This window comes from Struthio camelus, chromosome 14 (genome assembly GCF_040807025.1).
Source record: "Struthio camelus isolate bStrCam1 chromosome 14, bStrCam1.hap1, whole genome shotgun sequence".
NCBI classification, from domain to species: domain Eukaryota; kingdom Metazoa; phylum Chordata; class Aves; order Struthioniformes; family Struthionidae; genus Struthio; species Struthio camelus.
The window spans coordinates 17,695,400-17,720,111 of record NC_090955.1 but is presented as its reverse complement, the minus strand read 5'-3'; the positions used below and the strand labels follow the sequence as shown (position 1 = coordinate 17,720,111).

General features: G+C 44.1%; 1 protein-coding gene across 2 annotated transcripts in view; it reads right to left on the bottom strand.

The window, feature by feature from the left end:
* FGD3 (FYVE, RhoGEF and PH domain containing 3) overlaps positions 1–23,666 on the bottom strand; it is a 117,436-nt gene extending 93,770 nt beyond the window's left edge. The window contains exon 1 of one of the 2 annotated variants that reach the window (XM_068907537.1): positions 23,404–23,666. In XM_068907537.1, coding sequence (XP_068763638.1) covers positions 23,404–23,551 — 148 coding nt within the window. In that variant the 5' untranslated portion in view covers positions 23,552–23,666. The remainder of the gene's footprint in view (positions 1–23,403) is intronic. The other variant, XM_068907538.1, reaches the window with a different exon arrangement.
* Positions 23,667–24,712: the final 1,046 nt, after the last annotated feature.

The following is a 24,712-nucleotide window of genomic DNA, read 5'->3' as shown; positions in this document are numbered from 1 at the left end:
TCATCTTGGAACCTGGAATGTGTTCAACCATAATTAACCAGCCTTAATGATAATCTTATTACACAAAAGACTTCTCTCCTCAAAAATCCCAAAGCACTTTATGAAGTAACATTTCTATTGACACAGAATAAAATATCAATTACAGAAATTCAATCACCTCCCATCTGAGCCCTGGCAGGTTTTTGCTTAAGGGAACCAGACAAAGGAAATACAAGTCAACAGCCTTTGATTCTGCCAGCTGCTATTTTGCAGCACCCCGAAGGGAGGCTGAGCACTGCTATGCTGAGGAGCGCTGTGCTACAGCCAGAGACCCAGCCTGAGATACCTTGGATCCAGAACGAGTTCAGGACTTGCAGGAGACGGATTTACTTTTGTTCTCTTAATTTTCCAATAGCCATGAAACGACATCCTGGCTTGAGAAATAAAGTTACCAGACCCTCTTGTCTCGCACTAACTTGTCTATTTTATGGCACTCAAGGCTTCTATTTTGAATGTTGTTCTTTTAAGCGCAGTCTTCTGCATGGGTTTAAACGTCTGGCACCAGATAGTCCAAAGAGCTCTTTGTGCTAGCTTGCTGCCAAGAGGCTCATGTTTGGAGCAGTTATCGGGTGTTTCATCCATACTAATGACATGCTTTAGACAAACTTCTGGCAACTCATTCTCGGCCTGAGAATCCTATTTTCTCATGGGAATATCTTCCCACATTGCTGAAGGAATATGAAAATGAAGATCCCTACATGGAAAAGATGGAAAACTACTGTATTCATCACCAAAAAAGAAAAAAAAAACCTTCAACCTGTTAGACAAAGAAATATAAGTAGGGCACAAGTGAAGCAAGGAAAGTCAAAACACCATATTCAAGAAATACCCAGGTTTCCCACAGTGAGAAAATGTGTACACTGTGGGGTCCAACAAATTACCCATGCCCCAGGGTTATTAGCAACAATTATAAATCAGAGTTTCACTGAACCGCACTGTGACTACTATCCTGTTGTACTCTTCTCCAACCTGTAAAACATGATTTTCTGCGCAAACAAGCTCAAGTTCATACTGAGCTAAATATTTTGTTGCCCTAGGAAAAGTGGACTCTTCCTTCAGGATCTGTCCCAATCCTCTCTGATCAAAAACGAAACAAGTTTTATGCATCATTTCTCATCTCCTTCATAACACACCTTGAGGAGACTCTGGATCACTTTTTAAATGGAATAAGCTCCTTCGCTTTTTAAGAAGGACAAGGAACTTTTTCACTTCCCCTCGTGGCAAGGCCAGGAGAGCAGGCAGCGCCCCAGCACTAGCAGTCCTGTTCTCATAACTCTTTGTGACGTGACTCCTCCACCAGACCCCCTGGAAACACCCCATAACTGCAGCTCAGGCAGCAATAATCTACTGTAATTTATTAAGTTGAGCTTCAACAGATGTTTAATCAGGGTTGAGGTTTATCATCAATAAATTTGTCATGCTCCCTTAGCTTTGCTTCTCATTAGGGATGCAAAAGCTCCCATTGCCTCATTTCAGCACAGAGCTGAAAAGTTAGGCTTTAGTCTGAACATCACTGCTTTGTTTTCTGTGCAATTGTTTTAAGGGTTTGAGACCAAACTGAAGAAGCTGACCAAAAGCAATGGGGAAAGAAAAAAAAAAAAAGGAGTGAAAGGGAAAAACAAAACCAAAGGATTTGGATAATAGATGGAAAGGGAAGGTTGGGGGTAGGGGGAGGGCAGGGAATACTACCAGCCTATACCATGCCCTCTAAACTATTTCAGCCCAGCTTAGCTTTTTGGGGATTGGTCAGGCAAATTCTCTATTTTAACATAACGCTCAGGAATTGGCAGTGGGGGAGGTGAAGGAGAGAGGTGCCAGGATCCGTTTTAGTTTGTGCACAGGTTGAAAGAGAAAGGAAAATAGAAGTTTAAATTACAAAGAGTAACATTTACTAAATTGAAATTTACCAGCCCTCCAAACACAAACCTTACTGTTCATCCTGACTTTCAAGAGCTTTCCAAGCTGTGCTTAGACCTGCTCACCTCTCATCCATATCAAGGTACACCGACAGTCAGCTCTTCTAGCCTCTCACCCAGACCAACCTCCCAGCTTCCCAAATGATCCACTCTTAACCGTGTTTGCAAATGGATCCCAGGCTTTGACTGAATAAAACAACATTTGAACTCCTGTTTGGGCCAAAGCCAACAAACAGATCACCTGAAAAACATGGAATTGTAGACTTACGAAAGTCAGCTTAAATCCTGCAACCACAAATAAATTACTGTTCATTTATTCCATTTTTCAACACTACAAATCCAATCTTTAACTAAAGGAATTGTTAGACTGACAGATGAAGCTGCAACTCACCTGTACGTTCCTTCAGCCACAACTGCTCTTACTTGAGCTCTGCCGAAGACATCCGTTCTGCTGCTCACGTCTGTTTTCAGACGTGACCTGCAGCTCCACATTAACTTTTCCTACTTTGCATCCTATATCCAGGATTTTAGTACAAGTGTTTCGCCAGTTTATTTGGCTAACATTCGCTACAATGTTTCTATTTTGGTCCAATCTTTGTTGCCCGCTTTTTTTTTTTTTTTTTTTTTTTTGACAAGCATATAGGAAGAGACCCCTTACTGTGCTAGGTCAAGATCAAAGAACGTTTCTCCAACTCTTTCCTACATTCTCTTCAACTTAAAAATAAATAAATAAATGAAAGTAGTGGAAACCTACAAGATGGGCCACACAGCATAAATGCCCAGCTCCTTAAAATCAGAAGTAGCGAACAGACAAGCAACACAGTGTTTCTAATTGTGCAGGCTGAAATAATTCCAAAACTAGGGTCCACTAATGAAAACGACCTGTCCTTAATTTTCCCAAGATTAAGGATGGGGCAGATTTCAAACACAGGCGGACTTGCCAAAGCAGATGCTGCAATGTCACAAACAGATCCTATCAGAGGAACTCAGCTATTAAATCGAAAACGTGCATAAAGCCATGAGCTGCCTATACACCTCTACAAGCAGAACTGCTGCAAGACACTTTATGCATCTAAGCAGATGATTCCCAGATCTTTGGCAAGAAATATCATTCTCCTATACTTCTCATGTACTGCATCTTTTTTGCCCTTTGCTAGCTGTCCAAAGAGAGAGTAACAAGTTATCATTAAAGCTGACAAGGTAGAGTTTCTGGTTTATCAGATTTTTTTCAATTCGTTTTTATTAAAAATAAAACAAAATAAAAAACAGAAATCAGATTAGAGATTCCAAAATTTTCCCACAAATCCCTGAATTCTTCAGACCTTACAACTGCTCACTAGAAATGGTAGTTTCCAGGAGCAAAATACAGCCCAAGTGCCGGATTGCAAGCGCATCCCCTGCTGGGCCATCTCCACGTTCCAGGAATGAAGCAAACGGGCTGGAGGCTCCTAACGCTCCCCCCTGCCTGGCGGGTCTGAACCGGAGCCCTGGAAGGGGCCTCCAGGAGTTCTGGCATGATCCTGCTGGAACTGCACCTTGTACCTCGCATTCTGAGTCTGCTTAAATCCCAAGTATTTCAAAGGACTTGCATCAAGTTCAGTGAATTGTTACTTTCTGATTAGGTTAAAAAGCACATCAGCAAATTCCTAATTACCACACCCTTTGGTCAATGTGGCACAATTACCAAATACTGGGCTCATGATGAAGAGCGTACTTAAACACACACCAATGTGTCAGAGTAAGGCAAAGTGCCCCTGTTAAATGTTCGCGCGCACAAGGAGCCACTATGAGCCCTTGAATCTTCATGAGTTGCACTGAGTGAAGAGAAGCAAGAATGTCAAGTGTTGAGGAGAAGGTCACTTAAACCACTACACCGTGTCACAGCCACATAAAGTACTTTGAGACAGATGGCCTCAAAGCAGAGATTTTCCTGAGAAATGCAAAACAGCTGGTTAACAAATAATAATTAAAAAAACAGGTACCTCAAAAAACAAATACAGCAGGGCCTGGGATCTGTGTTTTCCATTGGAAGAAGAAACATAGCTCATGTGCTGGCTACTTCAGTGGTATTACTTGAAAGATAACATCATTACAATATTGGATTAATCTGAAAGCTTTTGATTAAAACCACCAGTGAGTCATGCCACTTCCCCTGAAGTCCCTCCGTAACCGATCATGCTGATTAGGCACGGTCGCTCTGCCACGGGTTCACTGGGGGGTAAAGAAAAACACATGAAAAGAGCAAAGCTACAACAAAATAAAGTTATTTTATGGGGGGCAGGAAGGATTACTTCATGCAAAATTATGCCTCCGACATACACTTACAAACCAGACACGGACCCTTTTTACACATCTATAAGCCTCCTAAATACAAAGTTCAAACTACAGAGTTTGAACTATAAGAACTAAATACAACCCATTTCCTGCTCTCCTCGCTTTATTTATGCATTGCTTCTTCAGATGAACGGCAGTGACAAACAGTTACATCTGGATAAAAATATCACTAAGATAAATACAGCTTGAATGTGAAGCTAAGCGTTCCTGTGCCTCCAGCGTCTGTTGCAAAGGGACCACATCCTATTTCTCTAAATACTTGTGAGCCCTCTGGTGGTGATCCCCAAGTTTGTAAGGCCAGATCTGTAAGCATTACTGAGAACCCTGTACACCATATTATTCTATTGACTTGAAAACAAATATTACTACAGCAAAATATTTCTACAGCCGTGATTTCACATCCCAGCTGGGCTCTCGTGGGAGCCTCCCCAGGAGACGCACTGGGCGGGCTCGTGTTCAAGAACACGTTGCATCGCCAGAGCCGCGCCAGAAGCTTTTACAGATTTGTAATTGCAGACAGTACTGTGGTGCAAACAGGGACCAGGACTCCACTGCACGAGTGAATCACACCGTCCCCTTCCAATGAGCTTAATAGTTTAAGAATATAATCCACAGCATCTGTCTCTGCTCCCACTTTAACCTTATGCTCAACAGGAGCATCGTTTTTAAGAGCAGCTCATGAGAAGGTGATTATAATTATGGTTTTATCTTCTGCATTACAAATTTTTCCTCAAACTCGTCATAAAAGAAATCTCCCCTCCCCATTTTTATCTTACGAACACAACGAAAAGCACAGTTACAGCATGTAAGTATTTTTTATATACACACGTAAAATTTTGCAAGTCCCGTAAGAAAACATTTTGGGAATGAAGCGCGATGAAGGTGGAGGGAGGGAATCAATTAAAGGAATACAGAATTTTCAATGCAGGAAATCATTTATTTTCTTTTCATCTCTAACCATCAAGTGTCATCTGGTGGATTGATACAGAACTGCACAGAAAGTAACCTTCAAAGCGTATTTAGTAAGGATGTAAACATAAGCAAACTAAGCAGAGAGAATATATTCACCTATAGCCTCTGGCACGCGAATAACAGAAGTACAAACCTCTGTCAGGTGCAAGCGCTTACAAGACCAGCCCTCAGATTTCTGCTAACACCCCTAGGTAGTTCATTGATTTACCCAGCTGAAGTTTTGGAAACTACAGTTACCTAGGGCCTTCTCTCAGAAAACCTAAAACAACCATTCACTTCTCATGAATAAGGCCTAAAGTAACCTTGCATATCACTTGAAACAAAAACACCAGATGTATAAACGAGCGTGGAAGCGTTCCTGTTTCTGAGCCTGTAAGACTCCATATGTCTCCAGATAACTTCATTCAAACTAATTTTTTGTTTAATGTAACCTGAGATCCTTAACCCGAGCCTGGAACCAGAGCTTTCAGGGAAAACAGCTATCTTCAGTGACAGGTCAAAAACTGTTTTTCCTCTTGGAAAAAAAGAATTCAGATGCCTTAATCAAGGCCAACAAGTGTGCTGCAATGCTTTAAATAAAGCAGCAAATACCAAACCCTAAACCATATTTTCTATTATTTTCTGTGCCTTTTAAACACATTTTAGTCTCTCTAAACCAAGACTAACTACTTCTGACATCACAATTAAAAAATATATCCTTCCTTATCAGGCAAGGGAAGTATGGGTAAGAGACAGAGCCAAGAAGAGAAAACGGACTACAACAAAATCCTAACAAAACTACAGAGGAAAAAGTTAGTAGTATTTGCCATAATCACCACCAAAAGATTAATTTTTGTCACACCTTTGGTGCTTCAACTTTTAAAATAACTTTTTTCCAATATTAATGTATTATAATTTTAAAGACATCAATTTTGAAATACATCATTTACTGAACTTGATAAGCAAACCATGGGGCAGACGGCTTTGGGAAGCACTCAAGAGAAGTTTTTAGGAAAAAGAAGAGCACTAATCAAATGTAAAGTAGAAAAACAGCAGCATCTCCATGGAGCCTTTCAAATGATATTGTCATTTGCTGTGGAACCTCACAGCTACTGACGGCATTGAAGTTACTGGTACCTGTTTGAAACCACTGCAAAATCTGCTTGCCAGAGAAGGCAAAAGAGCTCCCACAGTATGATTTTGTTTGTCAAGGACTAGAGAAGCTAGACTCAAGTAAGTGCAAATCTCAAACACGGTTGACTTGATCAGCACTGATAAAGAACACACTGCACCAAGGACTAAAGCAAGCCCACATCACTCCAGTGACTGTAATTTGTCCCAAACCTAGCCAAAGTTTCACATGACTCTGCTGTGCCCAAGAACTTTATAATAAAGCCAGTTTCTTTTTCGCCCAGACACAAGCGTTCAGGATACAGAATCAATCCGCTCCCTGCAGCTCCTGTCCTGCGATGGATTGCAGACTTGCACAAAGAAATCAGCTACGACTCGAACCGAGCCTTACCAAATTGCACTGTGCGAGACAGCTGTCGAAAGCTCTCCAAACATGCCCGGGGCCGATGTAGGGTCCTCAGCGCCCACTTCATTCCTTAGATCCCCTTCTCTTGGGCTACGCTGCTTGCTGATGCAGACACAGACTATGTATATATACGCTACTACTCCTTTCCTTCATATTTTTAACATTAAAAAAAAGTTTTACCTAAGCAAAACCATTTGCTAAATAATACAAACTAAGAATAAATATAATGACATTCATAACAACGACATTACCAATTGGAACTGCTTTCCACTCCTAAACTAGGAACAAAAACACTCCGGGAATTCTTCATACGCTTTATACTTAATGCCTCGCCATTAGTCAAATCCACTCTTCCCCCAAACCTGACACAATAGAGAAGTAAACCACAGCAGCATTTCTTAACAAAATCCAGGCTATTTTAGATGAGGGGGAAAAAAAGCAAGCTTCTCATCGATAATTTCTTACAGACACCTCCCACTGGCAGAACATTTTCTAGGAACCGCTAGCCTTGGCAGTTGGGTTAGCTCAACTCGTACCTGCCACGGACAGACGCTGCAGATCCAGAGCCGACCCAGCTGGCTGCAAGGGAGAAAACGTGCTTACGCACTCTAAGCCAAGCTAAAACCGTCAAGGTTATCCAAAAAACGAACAGGCCCAGTGCTTCATGCAGAGCTGTCTTGCCAGCGACTAGCTAACCTAGATCCAACCCAAGTTTTTGGGCAGCCTTAAAAGCGAACCTCCCGAGTACCACAGCATTTTCCAGTCAGTTCAAATAACCTCATCCTCTTTTTCTGTCCCAAAACTGCAAATAAAGTCCTCAACTGCCCCAGAAGAAGTAAGGAAGAGACAAAAAGCTTCAGCAGATCAGAGGAAACAAAGCCAGTCCTCATCTCGGACTTTCTCACGAGCTGTCAGAAGTCCAGCTGAGCTGACAGAGACGGCCAGGCGCTACCTCAAGGCCAGCTCAGTTTCCGCTGAGCTGATGCGGGGTCAGATGAAGGTGCAAGGACTGTCGACAAGCACCTAAAGCGGCAGCTGTTTAAATTACACCGTAGAAAGCAGAACTCAAGACAGGACAATTTTCTGGTTCTCCTGGGATTAAACACTGCAAAATGACTAAGTGGAAAATATAGCCTGCCTAACTGCCAACAAAGCTGGAACAATAGTCACATGCACAGCACTGACATCTCGGTAGCCTCCTAACTCCAAGCCCAACTGCGTTCGGTAAAAACTACAGAGGATAAAAATATTTCTTTTCCAAAATTAAATAAAAATAAAAACGGTATTTGTATAGGTACGCACACATATACATATGTAATCAGTAAGCGTAGCGCCCCTACTGCTCTGAGGCAGAGACGTGGCCCTGCTGTTACTCCGCGGAGACGAAAAGCCCCCAGCTCTGCTTATAATGACAAGAGCAGCCCTCCGCCACGAACGGCAGCGCAGCGCGGTGCCAGCATCAAGTTGTGGTACGGCTCAAGGCCCCAGAATGTCTTAATCTAATGCCAAGTAAAGCCACTTCAGTGCAGCGTCTTCATATCCCATTAGGGACTGCAAACCCTATGTTTAGGGGCATGGAAAGAAGCTGAGAGATTTAAGAGAATTAGCATGGCTATATCTAGAGTTTCCTACAACACCCACTTTTTCCAGTAAAGTAGATCTGTGGTCTTGTGAGGACTCACTTAAATGCCAAATTATTCACTACAGACAGAACTCCACCAAAGCACCAGCTCCCAGCTAAAGAAATCTTCTTCCTGACATACATCTTACAGATTCCTTAAATACAATTTTTTCTAGTGTTGCCTTTATTGTCGGTGCCAAGCCTGCTGTCTGCCAGCACGGTAGTAACTCAGGCTTGCAGTGGAGGGGGGAGAAGGAGAAAAACCATTCCAAACAAAATTAGTAATTCAGAATTTCCTGCAACACCAGCAGAGCACCGGTGAACAAGCAGCAGAAAACGATGGTATTGGGAATGACAGAAATATTTTTCTTCCATTAGACTCGATCAATCATTATAAGAATCCAAGACAACCTTTACTGCCACTGACCCCTTGCCAAAACACTGAAAATAGGTGAAGAGGAATTACTACTTTCAAGTTCTTCTCATTGAATAAAAGCACTGCAAAGCTCCTTTCTTAGGAGAACCCAAATCCTCCTACTTTTTAGGATCCTGCTTCTTACTCTTCCCACTACCCTCATAAATATTCATGTAACCCAAGCTACTGATCGTAAGAGAAAACATCCCACATACACAAGAATGATCTGGTACCTTATATTGTTGCTATTTTTCCTCCAGTCTTCTACAGAATCAGTAAAAAAACCGCTTCCAGGTTCAAAAGAAATCTAGTCTTTCTAGATGGATCCGTTTTTCACAAGCATAACTGTAAATGGGTCTTCTTTAATTCTTTTTTGATTGTAATGAACTCCCATCCATCTGACCAAAAAAAAAAAAAAAGAAACAAAACAAAAAAAACCCAAAACAAAAAAAGGTTTTGTTCCTACATTTATTTTCCCAGTGGAACATTGGGGTGTAGCAGCCAGAAAGCATTTGTCTCTATCATTTCCTGCTTTTATTGACCAAAGTCCATCATGCCACCCAAACTATAAAGTTCATATCAAGCCTGTAATTAGAGAGAATGGAAAAGATAATAGAAAAACAACTTATAACATCCTGGGTTTTCCTAATGATATTGATATGTTAAAGAAAATCATTAACTGTTAGACACCCTTGATCTTAACTATGCCATTACTTTACAATCTGTATCCTCAAACACTTCAAAAACAATCCAGGAATTACCCAACATTTGAACACAAAGGAGAGAAAAACCATGACATGACTCACAGGGAACTGTAAGCTCAGTTCTTCACACAGCTGTTACAGAGCTCTGTGCATACTTGTGACCTAAACTTCACCAAAATAAACTCCGATATTCTTGCAAAGCTGAATATACTTGCAAGGGAATATACTGAATCCCCACGCACTCAGGAGCGTCCTCTTTTTCCGAAAAGGAACTGATAAAATACTTTGTTTTGCTGTTATCGGGTCTGTTTCGTCTTGACTAGGCTGCCTGCAACACTAGAAAGCAAGTTTTAGTGCTTGGTTTTTTGGTGCCATCCTAATAAACAAAGTTAAACATGACTGTGCAGAGAGCATAAAGTGTTTCACTAATTATAATAATCCTGGCTAGTTGATAGAAGACTATGGCATGCCCTAGTCTACCAATAGTGCAAACCCACTTCCAATAGTGGGTTAGCTTACCTGATTCCAGAGCATAATGCTTGTTTTCTAGTGACAAGTCCATCCACTTATAATTTACATTATAACATATATTACATAAAATAAAGCTGAGTTCATACGACAAAGGATCTGCCCATTTGCCCTGACTGGGACTGAGGTATTCCACTGCGGACAGAAAGGATGATGTTATTTTCCAAGGCCGCCTTTAAGAAAAAAAAAAAATACCCACACCAACTTCTAATAATGACTTTGCTGTCTTCACAGTCAGCACACCCTCAGCTGCTGTGGCCATACTTCAGCCTGGTCTTGTATTTTCAGCCCCAAACAGCAAGGTCCTGACTATCGACAAGTTGGCTTAACAGACGGGAGCTTTAGGAAAGCTCCTAAACTTGGAGACTTAGGGGAGGTAACAGTTGCTCAAATTTAAACACAAATAGTAATAGCCAAATTTTACATGGTCAGTATGATAGAAATTGAGGAGAGGAAGAAACTGAAAGCGCTTGCATTCACGTTCTTGAAACGTTACGGCACTTTGAACAGATTCGGAAACAGGTTTGCCTGCTGGAACATGAATCTTCTCTTTTGGACCAAATATTTAGAACAGAATTGTCAGTACTGAAAAACATCCTAAGCCCGGAAGGAAGTCATATTCACGATTGCTCTCAAGAAAAGGTTGTGCTGCAGTTCAAAAAATATGCAGGATTTGATTTCAATAGTCAACAAAAACTAAAAGTGAATTTAACCTGATTTTAGCACTAACGGATATACTAAGACCATGTGGAGGACAGATACAATGGGTGGGCCTGAACAGAGAGCAGCAGTACTGGCCCGTTCAGACCAGCTCCAAGTAAGTGACCGGATAGCTCATTTACTTAATATGCTTAATACATATTTCAGCCAGGGCACAGTACCAAATACTGTCATTATGCAACTCCTACAAATGCTTCTGAGCGCTCCAAAATTCTGCTTGTAGAAATCCACAGTGAAGTCTGTGCTACAAACCCTACATAAATCAGACTTTATCATGACTGCCATTAAATAAACATAAAAGTAACAATGCAGAAAAACTGCAGACTTCCAGTTTTTGTTGTTTTTTGTTTAAACAGACTAGCTCAAATCCTGCAATTGTAAGATCCAGCATGAAGCTCTTAAAAGGAAAAAAAATTCAACTATGCAAGTTAATTCCAAGCATCAATACCGGGAGGTTTAACTGAAGAATCAAAACGTATGCACAGTTTTGAATAGGCCAGCAGAGTGCCAGGATGGGGACAAATTCAGAGTCCCCTTTCAGAGATAAAAACCACACTCACATAACAATCCACATCCAGTTTCTGCATGCTCCTAACACAGGAGGGAAAAAAAAAAAAAAAAAATCAAACCTAGTTGCCAAATACAGCCTTTATGAATAAACGCCTTTTTACAAATCACATTTATTTTATTCTGCACAGTACACAGACTACATTCATTCAATAGATGCACTTTTGTGAGTCGATTCTCCAACTGCAACAACATCTAAAAGACATGCAATAGAGAGGCAGCGCTTCAAACAGCGCTCTGCAGATAAACCTAACAGCGACTTGAACGTCACCACCAATACTTCCAGTCAAGTCTCCTTCTTCCAAAACTATTTTTCAAACGGATATCCCTTCCTTCTGGGTGCGTAATAAGGCTGATCAACTCCAACCCTGCACTAATTATCCACCGCCGTTACCAGACTCGCATGAAGAACCAACGCCCATGGAAAGCACAGTCTGCTCAGGTGGGCGGACAAGCCTTCATCTTGCTCCATCCTCTGTCAACCTCTAAGTGCGACCTGCCCTCAGCAGAAAAATCGGGGTAAAAGCATACAGTTCCTTTGGGCAATGTCTCCAAGCACCACACTCGCTGAAAAAGTAAAAGCCGGAGCATTGGGCATACTCTGTTGCTCTGTGAAATAAAGGATAGTCACCTCTGTTGCATCATTATGTCAGACTGAAAAATAATTATTTTAAGGTCTGCCATATGCCTTTTCAGCAAGAGGACACAACTGTAGTCAGTACTGTCAATTAAAAAAAACAACAACAACAAAAAGAACAAACAAAAAAGGAGGGTTCAGGCTCAAACCAAAAGAGACTAGTGGAACACACTTTTTGCATCACCAGATTTTCAAGTCTTTTACAAAAAAAAAAAAAAAAGCAAAATGGAAGCTACAGGATCAAGTTACATTTGAACTGCGTCCCCTGAGTAACTGTGATGTTTTTGAAAATCCTAACCACTGTAAAAAAAAAAAAAAACCTTCAATTATATTCCACAAAAAAAACTTAAGGCTTTCAGTGCAAATGGTGATTTAGCAGCATTTTAGATACTGTGGCATATGACATTCAGAAATCTTGAGTGCATTTCAAAAGTTAGAAGACCAATATGAACTACTCATTTAGTAGCAGGAACATATACTAAGTGTGTATTAGACCAGACCTCATCTTTTTTTTCTCCCAACTACTGGCTAGGGTCAAAATTAGTTTTAAATGTGAAGAGGCTTCTCTGAAAGGCTTCGGTGGTTTTTAAACACATGATGTGCAGCCCCCATGATGATCGGTTTCATTATTTATCATGTCACCACACCCACAACTCTGCATGCTACACCCAGATGCTACATGCTTAAACGGCTGATTTAATACCTAATGTTGTTTTTTCCATTGCAAAATAAAGGACCAAAAAGTTTGGAAAAAAAAAAAATGGAGACTACAACAGTAAGAAAATGCATTTAATTCAAAAAACTACATACACGTGATCTACCTAAACCCCGCACAGTGGATCTAAAAACAGAAGTTTTAGAAGGCTGTGAGCACAAACGTGCATTTTTGTGATCTGGCCACTAGAAAGGATATGAAGAACACCACTAGGTTAGCCTATAACTGGAGCAACTCTGTTTTTATTAATTTTTAACACGTACTGTCAGCCAAGCAGATGCCAGACACCTCAGCAAGGAAATTCTGAGGACGTAAGGTACCACCGAACCTGGAGATGGAGAGAGGGACAAGGGGCAACAACCAGGGAAGAAACAAGCGGGAGGTTGCCGTTTCACCCCATCAGTAGCGTATGGGACTCCTCAGGCATCCTGGAGTGGGACAACAGGGGACCGGGACAATCTCGACCAGCACCAGGAGTTTGAATTTCACCTGACACAGCATGTGGAATAAATCAGAAAACAGGAAAAGGCAGGATAATCTAATGAGTTTTGCAGGTTTGGAATATAATTTTAGCAGCTGATTCCTGTGTGGCTGAGAGCGCCAGCCAACACAGATGCAAAGTAGGAGATACTGTGGACGAAAAAGCAGCTTCTGCTATCAAGGCTTAGGTTCTTCAGGCACGTTTCACTATCTCATTCCCAAATCACAGGCACCACCTATGGCTCCTGGGTTTCCAACCCACATTGAACAGAAAACACAACATCACCTGATGGAGGTTCTGCTACCGCAGCTGATTAAGTGAGACTATACTAATTTTTGACGCTAACTTTGTTTGAAAGCTAATTTTCCTTCACAGCATATATATTTTCCTGCTTGATATGCTTTTGAAGCAGACACTTCTGTTCTTCCTAATAGTAATAAAACCACCTTTCTACATAGACAAGACAGAGGAACTAATAGGAGTAGCAAGTCGTGGTCCTGCAGACCCACATGTAACATGAAGACTGTTAACCATACTGGTTTCCACTGGTTTCCAACTTAGAACATACACAACTTGCAGAACATATGCTAAACTCGGAAAATGCGGATTACAAGACAGAACCTAGTTTTATGCTTCAACACATGCCAAATTCCTATGCTGCAAATGCTTTTAAGGTATTTTGGTGAAAGAACTACAGGTTACATTTAACAGGTGTTTAACTGATTAGGAGAGGAATACTCTATATAAACTATGTTATATAAACTTGGCGGGGGGAAAGGTGCACGCTACACTCCAGGCAGAGGCAGCTTACCTGCAGGTTTCTCGTCGCATTGCGAGAGCGAACCCAAGTTGAAATGCCAGCGTCTTCCCTGTGCACGCAGCAGCCGGCCAGAGCACTCCCCAGCCCCCAGAATTTGTTGCCAAAATACAGTGTTTTAACACTTTGAACATACACAAAAGTGAAACAGTGGCACCGCTTTGTCTGTATTTTCTTAAAAATTAGAAACAAACTAACTTGCAAAGCACAACCAAATCACAAATAAAAAGCAAAAAGTTCTCCTCTCTTTTCCAAGTATTGAAAACGCAGGCAGGGGAACTCATTGCCACAGGATATTACTAAAGGATATATACACTGAGGTACTCAAAAAACTAACATTGTATTTCCATTGATATAAAAATAACTAGAGATACAGTTCTAAGGCTTTTTTTTTTTTTTTTTTTTACTGTACAGTAGCAATCCTAAATCTGCTACCATCCACAAGAAAATTCCTATTTCAGTGGAGCAGAGCTTTGGAAGTTTACAAACCCTCATGCTTTAGGATACAATCCAATTTTTAAATAACTAGAGAGAGGAGAAGAGGGAAGAAAACAAAATAAAGCCATCTCTTGGTGCTAGCTGTTCCATAACTATTTGTTACAAAATTTTCCATGTCTGAAGCAGTGGTTGTGGCCACCAGCAGAGCTTAAATACTGGACTAGACTGATGGTTAACACAAGAGTTCCTATCTCCTCAATATGCACTTCCACAGTTTCTCTGTCCTAACAAGGAGGGTAGCAATTTTAAAAATAACTTTTAGGACTTGCGTGGTCTAGGAAATATTGGAAAAAAAAAAAAAGTCAGACTTTCCTTTCAAGTGAGTAAAAAGAGGAGCATCTGTTCTGCATTCCAATGAGGCAACTATTTTCACAACCACCAAAATCAAGCAGCCATAACGAAGAGCAACGACACAGTTCGAACATCTCCAGACACTATGGAAGAACGAGGCATTTATTTAATTTTGAGGTAATCTTATTCCTCCACCAGCAGGTCACTTGTCACTCTTAGTTTAAGTTGAAAGGATTTTCAGAAATGAATTTCTCAACTGCATAATCATTGGGGCGGGGTTCCCCCCTCCCCAGCTTTCATATTAGTCTCTGCATTTTCACAGCTCAGGAGCAGGCTGTAAGAATTGCAATACTAATTGTTAAAGCAGACAGAGAGCAGGCAGCACGGCTTGTCTCTCCATGGGGAGCTGTGGTCCAAGTCGAGAGCTCCCTTGGTGCGCGCCCGTGCTCCACCACGGTGGCACACCTGGCCTCCAGCCGGAAATTGGAAATGGTGAGATTTTTCCCCAAGGCGAATCCACCCACCCCCAAGCCGGGGCTTTGCAGATATTCAACAAATGGGAAAAGAGGGAAAAAAATTTAAATAGAAAAACCATATCTGCTACTTCAATGCAAACAGTAACTGTTCCAACACGCAGCTCTGCACGGCTGCAGCCTCAGGGCAAGACCTTTAATCATGTAAGTTATGGTAGAGTCAGGCCTGGCTCCGAGAGATCTGGGCAGAACCGCATCAGCCCACGGCACAGACCCGACGGAAGACACACACAACCGTGTTGCGCGGGCTTCACGCCTCCGCGCTAGCTGCAGGACGACAGGCAACACCTCACACAGCACAAACCTGCTAGCACAAAGTGCCCTCACCACCAGTTTTTGAACGAATTTGTGCCGTGCCGTGGGAATAGGTTTGCACTTGATCAGCACAGTACGTCATGTGACGGCAGCATTGCAATCTGGATTTAGCCTCCCATCAGAGGAGAGTCTCACCGATGCTGCTTGCACACACAGGGCGTAATGGCAGGTCAGAGGCAGATTTCATGGGCCTCATGTGGGCAGCAAGATGGACCCTGCATCAGCATTTAGCCTCTTTGTAGAAATGTCATAAGAAAGCTCCCTGTTCCTTCCCCAAGGGTGTGAGAACTGAGGCCACCGTCATCCTCTTCCGTTCCCAGAAACGGCACAGCCAGCACAGAGCACACTGCTGGGCACCAACAGCGACATCCAGAAAAGAAAAAGAGAGGAGAGGATCTGGTGGTGCTTTGGTCCATTGGTTTTGGGGGACATGAGTCCCTCCTGTGACTTATTTTTCCCATATTTCTGTTGTTCTGTAATCTGGATAACCTTTCCTTCATTTCTGCAGTGTCCATAGATTTATTCTGAGCAGTGGTCTTCTACGGGTTTCTTCCTCAAATTTCAGAATTCTTAGCTCATTTTGACTTTAAAATCCCCTTTCTTCAAAACCTCTTCCTATCTCTTCCAATGCTTTTTGGATTTTATTTACTTTTCCTTCTTTTCTATCTTTCTGTCTCAATCTCTCCCTTCTACTACTCCACCCACTTCAGTTTTACACAAGTATTTTCATCCAGCCTCTTGAAGACGTAGGTGCAGTTCAAATCACAAACACCCTTCCAATGCAAAGGGACAGCAGCAGGTAATTTGATGTCTCAGGAAAACTTATTCTAGATTACTGCCCTGTTTGCAGAGTGACAACCAAACTACACTGAACAGGTGATTCCTACCAAACATGGGAAATCCATATTTGGAAGCTTCTTTGTGCCTCCTTTCTCCTCTCCTTCTCCAGCCCCGATGTTTGGTACAGTAACTTTCACCCTGCTCCAACCTCAATGCCCAAAATGATTGCTGAGGTAGCAAGAATCTCATGAATGTAAATATTTGCTCAGGGTTAAGTTACCAAGAGAGAATTTCTACTCGGAGCCCGTAAGCTCTAAAAGAAAGAGCAGAGAGGGGCCAAGAGTTTAAAAAAACTGGAGGCCAGTGTTAAATTCCTTCATCATAGTTAGACACCTGCCTAATTTTCAAAAGTCTAGAATAAGTATGAGAAGCCTCTGACGTCCAAGTGATATTTAGGTGTCTCTCTGCCTTCCCCAAAATACTGGGACTACTGGGCTTTTCGTTATTTCTGGAAGTTAATCAGATTCTTCAATGTGAAGACTGCTAGCCTTCAGAAATCTTTATCTAAATTGCCACTGAGATGTGTAAAGGTGTATATCAGACGTATACGCTGTACCCAAAAGCTTTGTCTCCAGGATAGAGGTTGGGTTTCTAACAACAGACTGACATCTCACCACAGTCTCGGTGTTTTAGCTTTATGCATTGATTAGCTAGATCAATGAATATCATAAAGTAACAGCAGAGGTGGTTACACTTAAAGCATTGGCTCTGTACGCTTTATTTCAGCAACAGAATACCCAAAATGCTTGAAGAGAAAAAATGGGAAGTATAATGCAATATTCATTCCTTCAGCAGTCCAGCATAAAATATTCTCTACTTGAATGTTCATTAAACCAAAGAATTTCTAAGAAGATATATCAAAACAGTCTCTGAAGAAATTCAAGAACTAGAAGAATTACACTGCAAAAAGGAGAAAATTCAGCATTTAAAAATATAATTTAAATAATTATTCATTTCCATATTCCAAGGTCCTGAAGTGTTTAATAGTTCCTTGTCTCTCTCAACAGTTTCCTGTAGTCTGCTCCATCCCTCTCTGCAAATGCCTTGAAGATTGTCATCCAAAGAAATGCCTTTTCCTGCTAGTAACAGATTCAAAAACCATGAATTGTACATTATTCCATTCACTGCCTGATGACAGCTTCTTACTCACTGTAAAGAGCTTACTTCAAAACAGCAATTGATACTTCCAACATGTTTAAACATATCCTAGAAGCCTATGCAATTAAAAAAAAAATCTTTAAAATGGTTATAGTTCTTGCTTTTAAGAACATTGAGCACTTGAGAACGTCACTAACACGTAGGGAAGACACAAAGGTTGGTAACAGTGGACAGATTTCTTCAGGACCAAAGGCTGTCAGCACCCACCAAGACCACAGAGCGAGACCCACTCAGGTTTCTGCCACTGGCCTCTCGGGGACTCCACGTGACAATAGGCCCAGACTCATCAGCTCTGCCAATGCACATTTTACATCACTCAGTATTAAGTGCCTTAATGTAGAATAAAAATTACATTTTATCGCTTCTACAAATTTTTTTTTTTTTTTTTTTTTTTTTTTTTTACACACTGCCAGTCCACTGTCAAAGAGCCACAGGTTCCTAAGAGTTCATAACCAACACACTAATCATACCAAGGGGAGGTGGGAAGGCAGAGGGACAAAAACATCCTGATGATACTTACTGAAGCAGTCCCTAGTCACGTGCACCTCACAGCAGCCAGGTCCCACTGCTTCCTCTTAGTGCTGTCATCGCTCCCGTTAAATTCTGACCGTTTCTATGCGTTATCATGTCACAGCAAGTAAAACACAAGGGAGAAGACAATCTCCTCCAGTAATACAGAATAATCAGGAGACGCTTGTGAAATAGCTTGGAAGAAAGAGGGAAGGTTTGCAGTTGATAGCTGCAAACAGAAGGGGTATTCAATACACGCAGTCTAACCCTACGGTAGGTACCTAGACACTGTGTACAGTTAGTTAATGGAGCTTCCACCTCACCTCTCCAAGCACCAGTACCGACTGTATGGCAAACCCTATAAGGGACGACTGAGGCTATCCTCTGTAAACCTCCTCCTCTCCCCGATCTTTCTGCCTAATTCGTCGCCTAGTGCTCTTAGGGTAGTTACCTCACCAGCTTTTTTGTCACACACCAGGGCATACGAGTCTGGCCGAAAAATAAGGACAGTGCAGCCCAGAAAACAAGGAAGTGGATAACAACAATAAGCTCTGAAATATGGTTGTATTTTACAGAAAAAAAAACCAAAACAGCAGCAGAAGCCAGCGACACCAGAAGAAAAAGCAGGACCAAAAGCATTTCGAGACGTAGCGGTCAGATACCACAGAGGCAACGTGCTTTAAATGATGCCATGACTGAGAAGCCAGGTCACAACTGGACACCCTGGGTATTTCTCATACAACTACATGGTGAATCGTGCCACAAAAAGCAGCGGCAACAGGTTAACAATGCCTAAACAAGAACCTCCCGCAATTCTTCCATTTTATTCCCAGCAGCCACACCAATGAGGGAATGGAGATAAGTAACAGTTTTTCACTCCATTGACTCCTGCGGAGGAGGACGCTATGCATTAGCATGTCCTCCCTGTGCCGGAAGGCATAGCATTTAGATGAAGCAAACATGCAGTCCTCTAGCAGCAGCAACTCCTAACGACAGCAACTATGGCTAAAGTGAAAAACCATTAACTGCGAAGTAAAATCCAAAGAGCCATGAAATTTTAAGACACTGCAAAGTGCAAAATGCAAATATGGTTATACTAAACCTCTTCTTTAGGAGATGGCTGGGGAATGGGAGGGGGGAGAGCAGAGGGAGGGGCAAAAAATTTCACTGTAAGCACTTCCCAGCGTACCTCCACTATTGTTCCACCAACAAAGGCCTTCTCAAATTTCACTACTCGCAACCTCCAAGGCAGCCAGAGTTCCTCGCTGCCGTGACTGCCTTCCAGTTACTGTATGCTTGAGAGACTGCAACACCAATCTGCAAACGCCCATTCCCAATTTCGCGGTGCATTTTCACGGTGTAGCTCCGGGGTGCTGTGCCTGGGGGGCTGAGGGGCCTGGGCCAGCACTTACTGGGGAGTTCAAAAGGGTTGGCAGAGGACAACAAAATGCACGTCCTAAGGACGGATGGTGGGTAAGCAGCATGGCTCAACAGCTGCCACATCATGGAAAGAACTAGCTGAGCAGTTCAATCACCTCCCTCGTCATTCCTCTCTTCTCTCTCACTACCTCACTTCACTTTATCTCAGGAAATCTCATATTCTCTGTCTCAGTTTCCACATCTGAAAAATATATTAAGTTAATTTTTTATTTAAAGAAAGCTTTCAAATAGTTTAGAGAACTTGGAACAGGAGAGAGATTTTGCAAATGGTATCAATATTCGTCATTATGCAATACTTGTAAACCAAGGTCTCTCAAGTGAAACGCTCGTTTTCACATTAAAATTTGATGACGCCAACAAAAACAAATACCACAGTAGTTATTACTGCTTTTAATCTGCCACACTATGCGCTCCACTCAGACAAACTACCATCTGCGTAATCAATAGCTCAAGGCTCTAATACAATATCTGTATTCAATCCTGAGAGCTGGAAGTATTTATTCATTAGTTTTTTTTACCAACCAGCTCTTCTAAATAGCTTCAAATTCTTTGAGTTCTCAGTATTTAGTGACTGAAAAAATACTTTAATTAATTACAAAACAGCTTAAAGTAGTAAATGAATCTTATTCAAAATCATTTTAAAAGTTTACAGCTGCTTTAGTAGGAACAAGTTTACAGTCAGAGAAGAAACGTTAATCACATTATAGTGACATTTACACTCTCTGTCCTTTCAAGTCTCATATGGACTACTTGGTCACCCTGACTAACTAAAGTAGGACCATTTGCACCAGTATTACTGGTGTCCATTAGTCTTGTTTCAACAAGATCTCTGAGAGTAAAAAAAAAAAAGTACAAATGATTTGATAAAAAGCCATTCTCTATTATTTTTTTGAGCAGGGTAGGTAGTAACAGACAAACTTCACCCAGGAACAAGAGCGTTCACCCAGTGTCCACTGAACTAGGCATGTGACAGATACACGGGAGGAGAAAGCTATTCCCAAGGACAGCCTAAGGAAGTTAAGTCGCTCAGTTTCCATTGAAAGTCAGTGGGAAACGCCCGCAGATTTTACATGGGATTTCAGAGGGCTGCAGTCTCCAAGTCACCCCATCCCATACAGCCTGCTTGAGAGCAAGGCTTCCCCCAGAACAAACACATAAATAACCTGCATCATGGAGCTAGGAGAATAAAATCTTTGGGTTGATTTTGAGAACCCCAGGGACAAAGCTTCTCTTTAAAATATTGCAATGCATACAGTGCACAAATAAAAACTGATCATTTTGATTTCTGACTTCCCAAGCCTTTCTTCCCTGTGTCCCAGTACTTCAATGACCTGCTCCCTCTGCTACTGCTACTCTTCTCCTCTCCCTTCTTGCTCACCCTACAGAAGTCTCTGGGATCCTCACTGTTCTATTTTGATTCCACTATTTTTAAAATTTGTTTGCATGAAACATTCTTTCATTCTTTCAGATACTTCAAGACCAAATAAGCTTTCAAGTACCAACCTCCTTGCACATTGTTGCTTCAGCTGATGTGTTATGAGGGACATTCAGAAGACCTCAGAACTCTGAAAGTCAGTTCTTCCTGTGCCATTGCAACACCACACTGGACTGCCTTAAGGAAAGGGTGACCTAGTACCCTGGTCTTTCTTCCCAGTCTTTGGGGAGGACAGCCAATGGGGCCTATATTTGCACATTCGTAAAGAGACAGAGCTCCTCTGAGAGGACAGAGTCGTGGGCTGGTTTTCAGCAAGTGTTGTAGACAGACCTTTGAATGCAAGGAGCTGCACTGAAAGGGACTGGAAAACTCCAATTCCAACTCTGTTCAAGAATGATTCGAGTCAAGACTATACAAGCTAAGGGACTTCCACAGAAAAGTAACCCTTAAATAATACACATAGAATCCTTTTTTATTTGACCTCTACTTTGGGGACATATTTGAGCGAAGCCACAAGAGCAAGCACGCCTATTTTCTGCAGACTTTGGGTAGATTATCACACTGTACGAGTTGACTTTGAGAACAGAAACCACACTCTCATAACCGCAGTTGACAAACCTATACATTCATGCATACTATGGGGTATTTATAGCCTCTACCTTCCAGCATCTAATTTAAGAGCCTAGGCTCTTGCTATAACTAATGTAGAGAAAAGCTTCTAACACAAGTATCGCAGCTCACCTCCTGCAGGCTGCATTCCACGCCTTGGAGGACCAGTCTCCAAGCTTAACGTACTGACGTTTGGTACCCCAGTACTTCAGGGGATGCCAGAAGTCAGACTGTCTGAATACTCCTGGATCCAGGGCATAGGGGGCATCTCAGCAGCTTTGCATGATATGGTTCCTGGGTAAACCAGACTTTATATACCCCAAGTAGCAGGGTAGAGGAGAACTTGCATTTTTTAAAGTAAGCATTTTTTCTTCAAAAGTAGGAACTTCTCTAAATTCAGTTCTATTTTTATTGTTTTTCCTCCAGCTTCATTAAGTTCAGGAGGTATACACTATAAAGAACTGCGATATAAAGGAGCTAACCCAGGAACAAAAGCAGCTTGCTTATTTGGGGGGTATGAATTTATAAATGCAGTTCTGCTAGTTTGACTAGCATCTGTGTAACCAGAACATCCTAACTGGTAGTATTTTATAATGAAGACTAGCCTATTATTAAAAAAAAGCATCTTATAAAGAATGTAAAAATAGTTTTATCAATACATTTGCCACCATGCATATTGCATTTATATTCTGCATCATTCTCCACCTGGACAACAAAGCCGGTCAGGTCATTAACAGTGCCAACAGTCTCTTTCAGCCTCTTTGGGGCTGCTGTGTCTCAGGTACTGCAAGAAGTGGTTAGCCTACAATTATTTTTAATTGTAGAGACATTTTCCTTTGTGTTACGGTTCCCTAAAGCTCGTGAGGGAACTAAGGTAGAGTGTATCCCTTTAACATACTTTAACCACTCTTAATATTTGGAATGGAAAATGTGACTTAGGTACTGAGGTTTAAAAAACAGCTACGGTGTATGCAGCCAATTTTCTAAACATGAATCTCATAAGGTTTTTTAGGTTGGACTTTTTTTTCTTCTCTGCATGAGAACGTAGGGCTTACAAGAGACGGCCAGCTAAACGCAACAGACCATTATGGCTCAGAGGTTTCCAATTTGCAACTAGAAGCGGTTTACACTATAAGTACTAACAGCTCCAAAAGGTATTTAAAAAAAAGGAGAGAGCGGAGGAAAAAAAAAAAAAAAACTTGGCATTTCACAAGTGCCTAAATATGGATTGGCAGGAAATAAATTTGATCCATGCCGCTAGTAACAGTCTTGCCAAAATAAGCGTTGAACAGAGCTGGTTCTGTACGGGGTCGGGAGAACTACAGATACGGTCGGGCAGCTTCCCACCGTGCCCACCCGCGGGCGCGGCCCCGCGGCCGCCGGTGCCCGCAGACAAGCGCCGAGCGGCGGCGGCGGGCGAGGCTCCAGCTCACGGCCGGGCCCGCGCCAGGCGGCCCGGCGCTGCACCCGCCGCCCAGCCCGGCCGCGCGGCGAAGGCGCCAGCTCGCTGCCGGAGAGCGGGGAGGAGAGGAGCGCCGCCGCCGCCCCCCCGGCCCGGCCCGGCCCGGACAGCGAAGCGGGGCGGCAGCGGAGGAGCCGGCGCCGCGGCTGGCTGCCGGCCGAGCCCCGCGCGGCGGCGGCGGGCGGCGCGGGCCCCCGCCAAGCCTAAGCGTCCCCGCCGGCGGCGACTCCGGCAGCGGGGCAGCGTCCCGCCCGGGCGGGGGGGGGGGGGGGACCCGGCCGGGCGGCGGGGCCCGCGGGGCGGGGGGCGCGGCGCGGCGCACAGCCTTACCCTCGGGCTCCATGGGCTCCGGGCGCCGCGCTCCGGCGCTGGCGGCGCGGCTGCGAGCGGGGCAGGGCGGCGCGGCCGGCTGCGCGGCTACAAAGGCGGCCGCCGGGCGAGGGGGGTGGGTTTCCTCTCCCTCCCACTGCAGCTGCATCGCGCCGTGAGGCGCCGCGCGCGCGGCACCAGGCGCCCCCAAAGGCGGCGGAGGCGGGAGCCGCTCCCGCCGCCCGGCCCGGCCCGGCGAGGCCCCGGCTGCCAAGGGGCCAGGTGCGGCCGCGGGCCCGGGGCGGCGGCGAGGGGAGGGGAGGGGAGGGGAGGGGAGGGAGCCCCGGCCCGGCCTAGCGCTTCATCACGGCCAGGGGGCGGGGGCGCGCTGCAGGCCGCCCGCCGCGGCCGGGATTTTAAGACCCCCCCCCCTTCCTTCCTCCCTCCCCCGCCCGAGGCGCGGAGCGGCCCCCGGCGGGGGGGGGGGGGGGGACGAGCGCGCCCCCCTCGCCCGGCCCGGGGCGAGCCCCCCTCAGCCTCCGCCGGCCGAGACCCCGCCGCTGCCACGTCGCGGCCCCGCCGCCCCAGCCCGGTCTCCTCCGCGGGCAGGAGAGGCCCAGCGGGGGCCTGGGCCGTCCCGCGCGACGGCACCCCGAAACGCCCGCCGCGCTCTCGCCCTTGGCTTGACCGAGACGCGGGGAGCGGCCCCCGAGGGAAGCCCGGCAGTCGCGCCGGGGGCGCAACAGCGGTAGAAAGCGAAGCGTCGAAGGGCGGCGGGGTCCCGCAGCCGCTGCGGCCTTCGAGGGAGGCGAGTTTTGCAGGCGGCCGCGGCGGCAGGACGCGTGGGGAGGCCGAGCGGCCTGCCGACCCGCCGGGCCTCCCGTCGGAGAGCGCTTCGAACGCGAGCCGCCCGCCCCAACAAAACTACCTCTTGCTGCACCCCAAAACCCCCTCCCCAAACAGTAGTCTTTTGCGGCTTCTTGAAAAGTCAGAACAAAGTGCTCGGTGTAACTCGTTCATCTGTGCCTTACAGGATCTGCCTTGGTCGGAGAGTTCATTGGGAGCTGCCACCGCTGAGCCCAGAGGTGATGCTGTCCCTCACACATGACAGGTCGTTAATTCTGCACCGCTAAAGCGCTCATCCCCTCACACTAAGAGTGGCCTTCCCTCAGCAGCCTGTGCGCTACCACCATGTTAAAACCCTGCCTTTTCAGACGAAGGAACGTGTGTAAGGGATAGGTTTCTGCGAGTGAGCACCTTCAGCTCCTCATTGCAAAGAGAGCGAATAATACCGAGCAAAACAGCTATATTAAGTTTAAAAGTGCATATC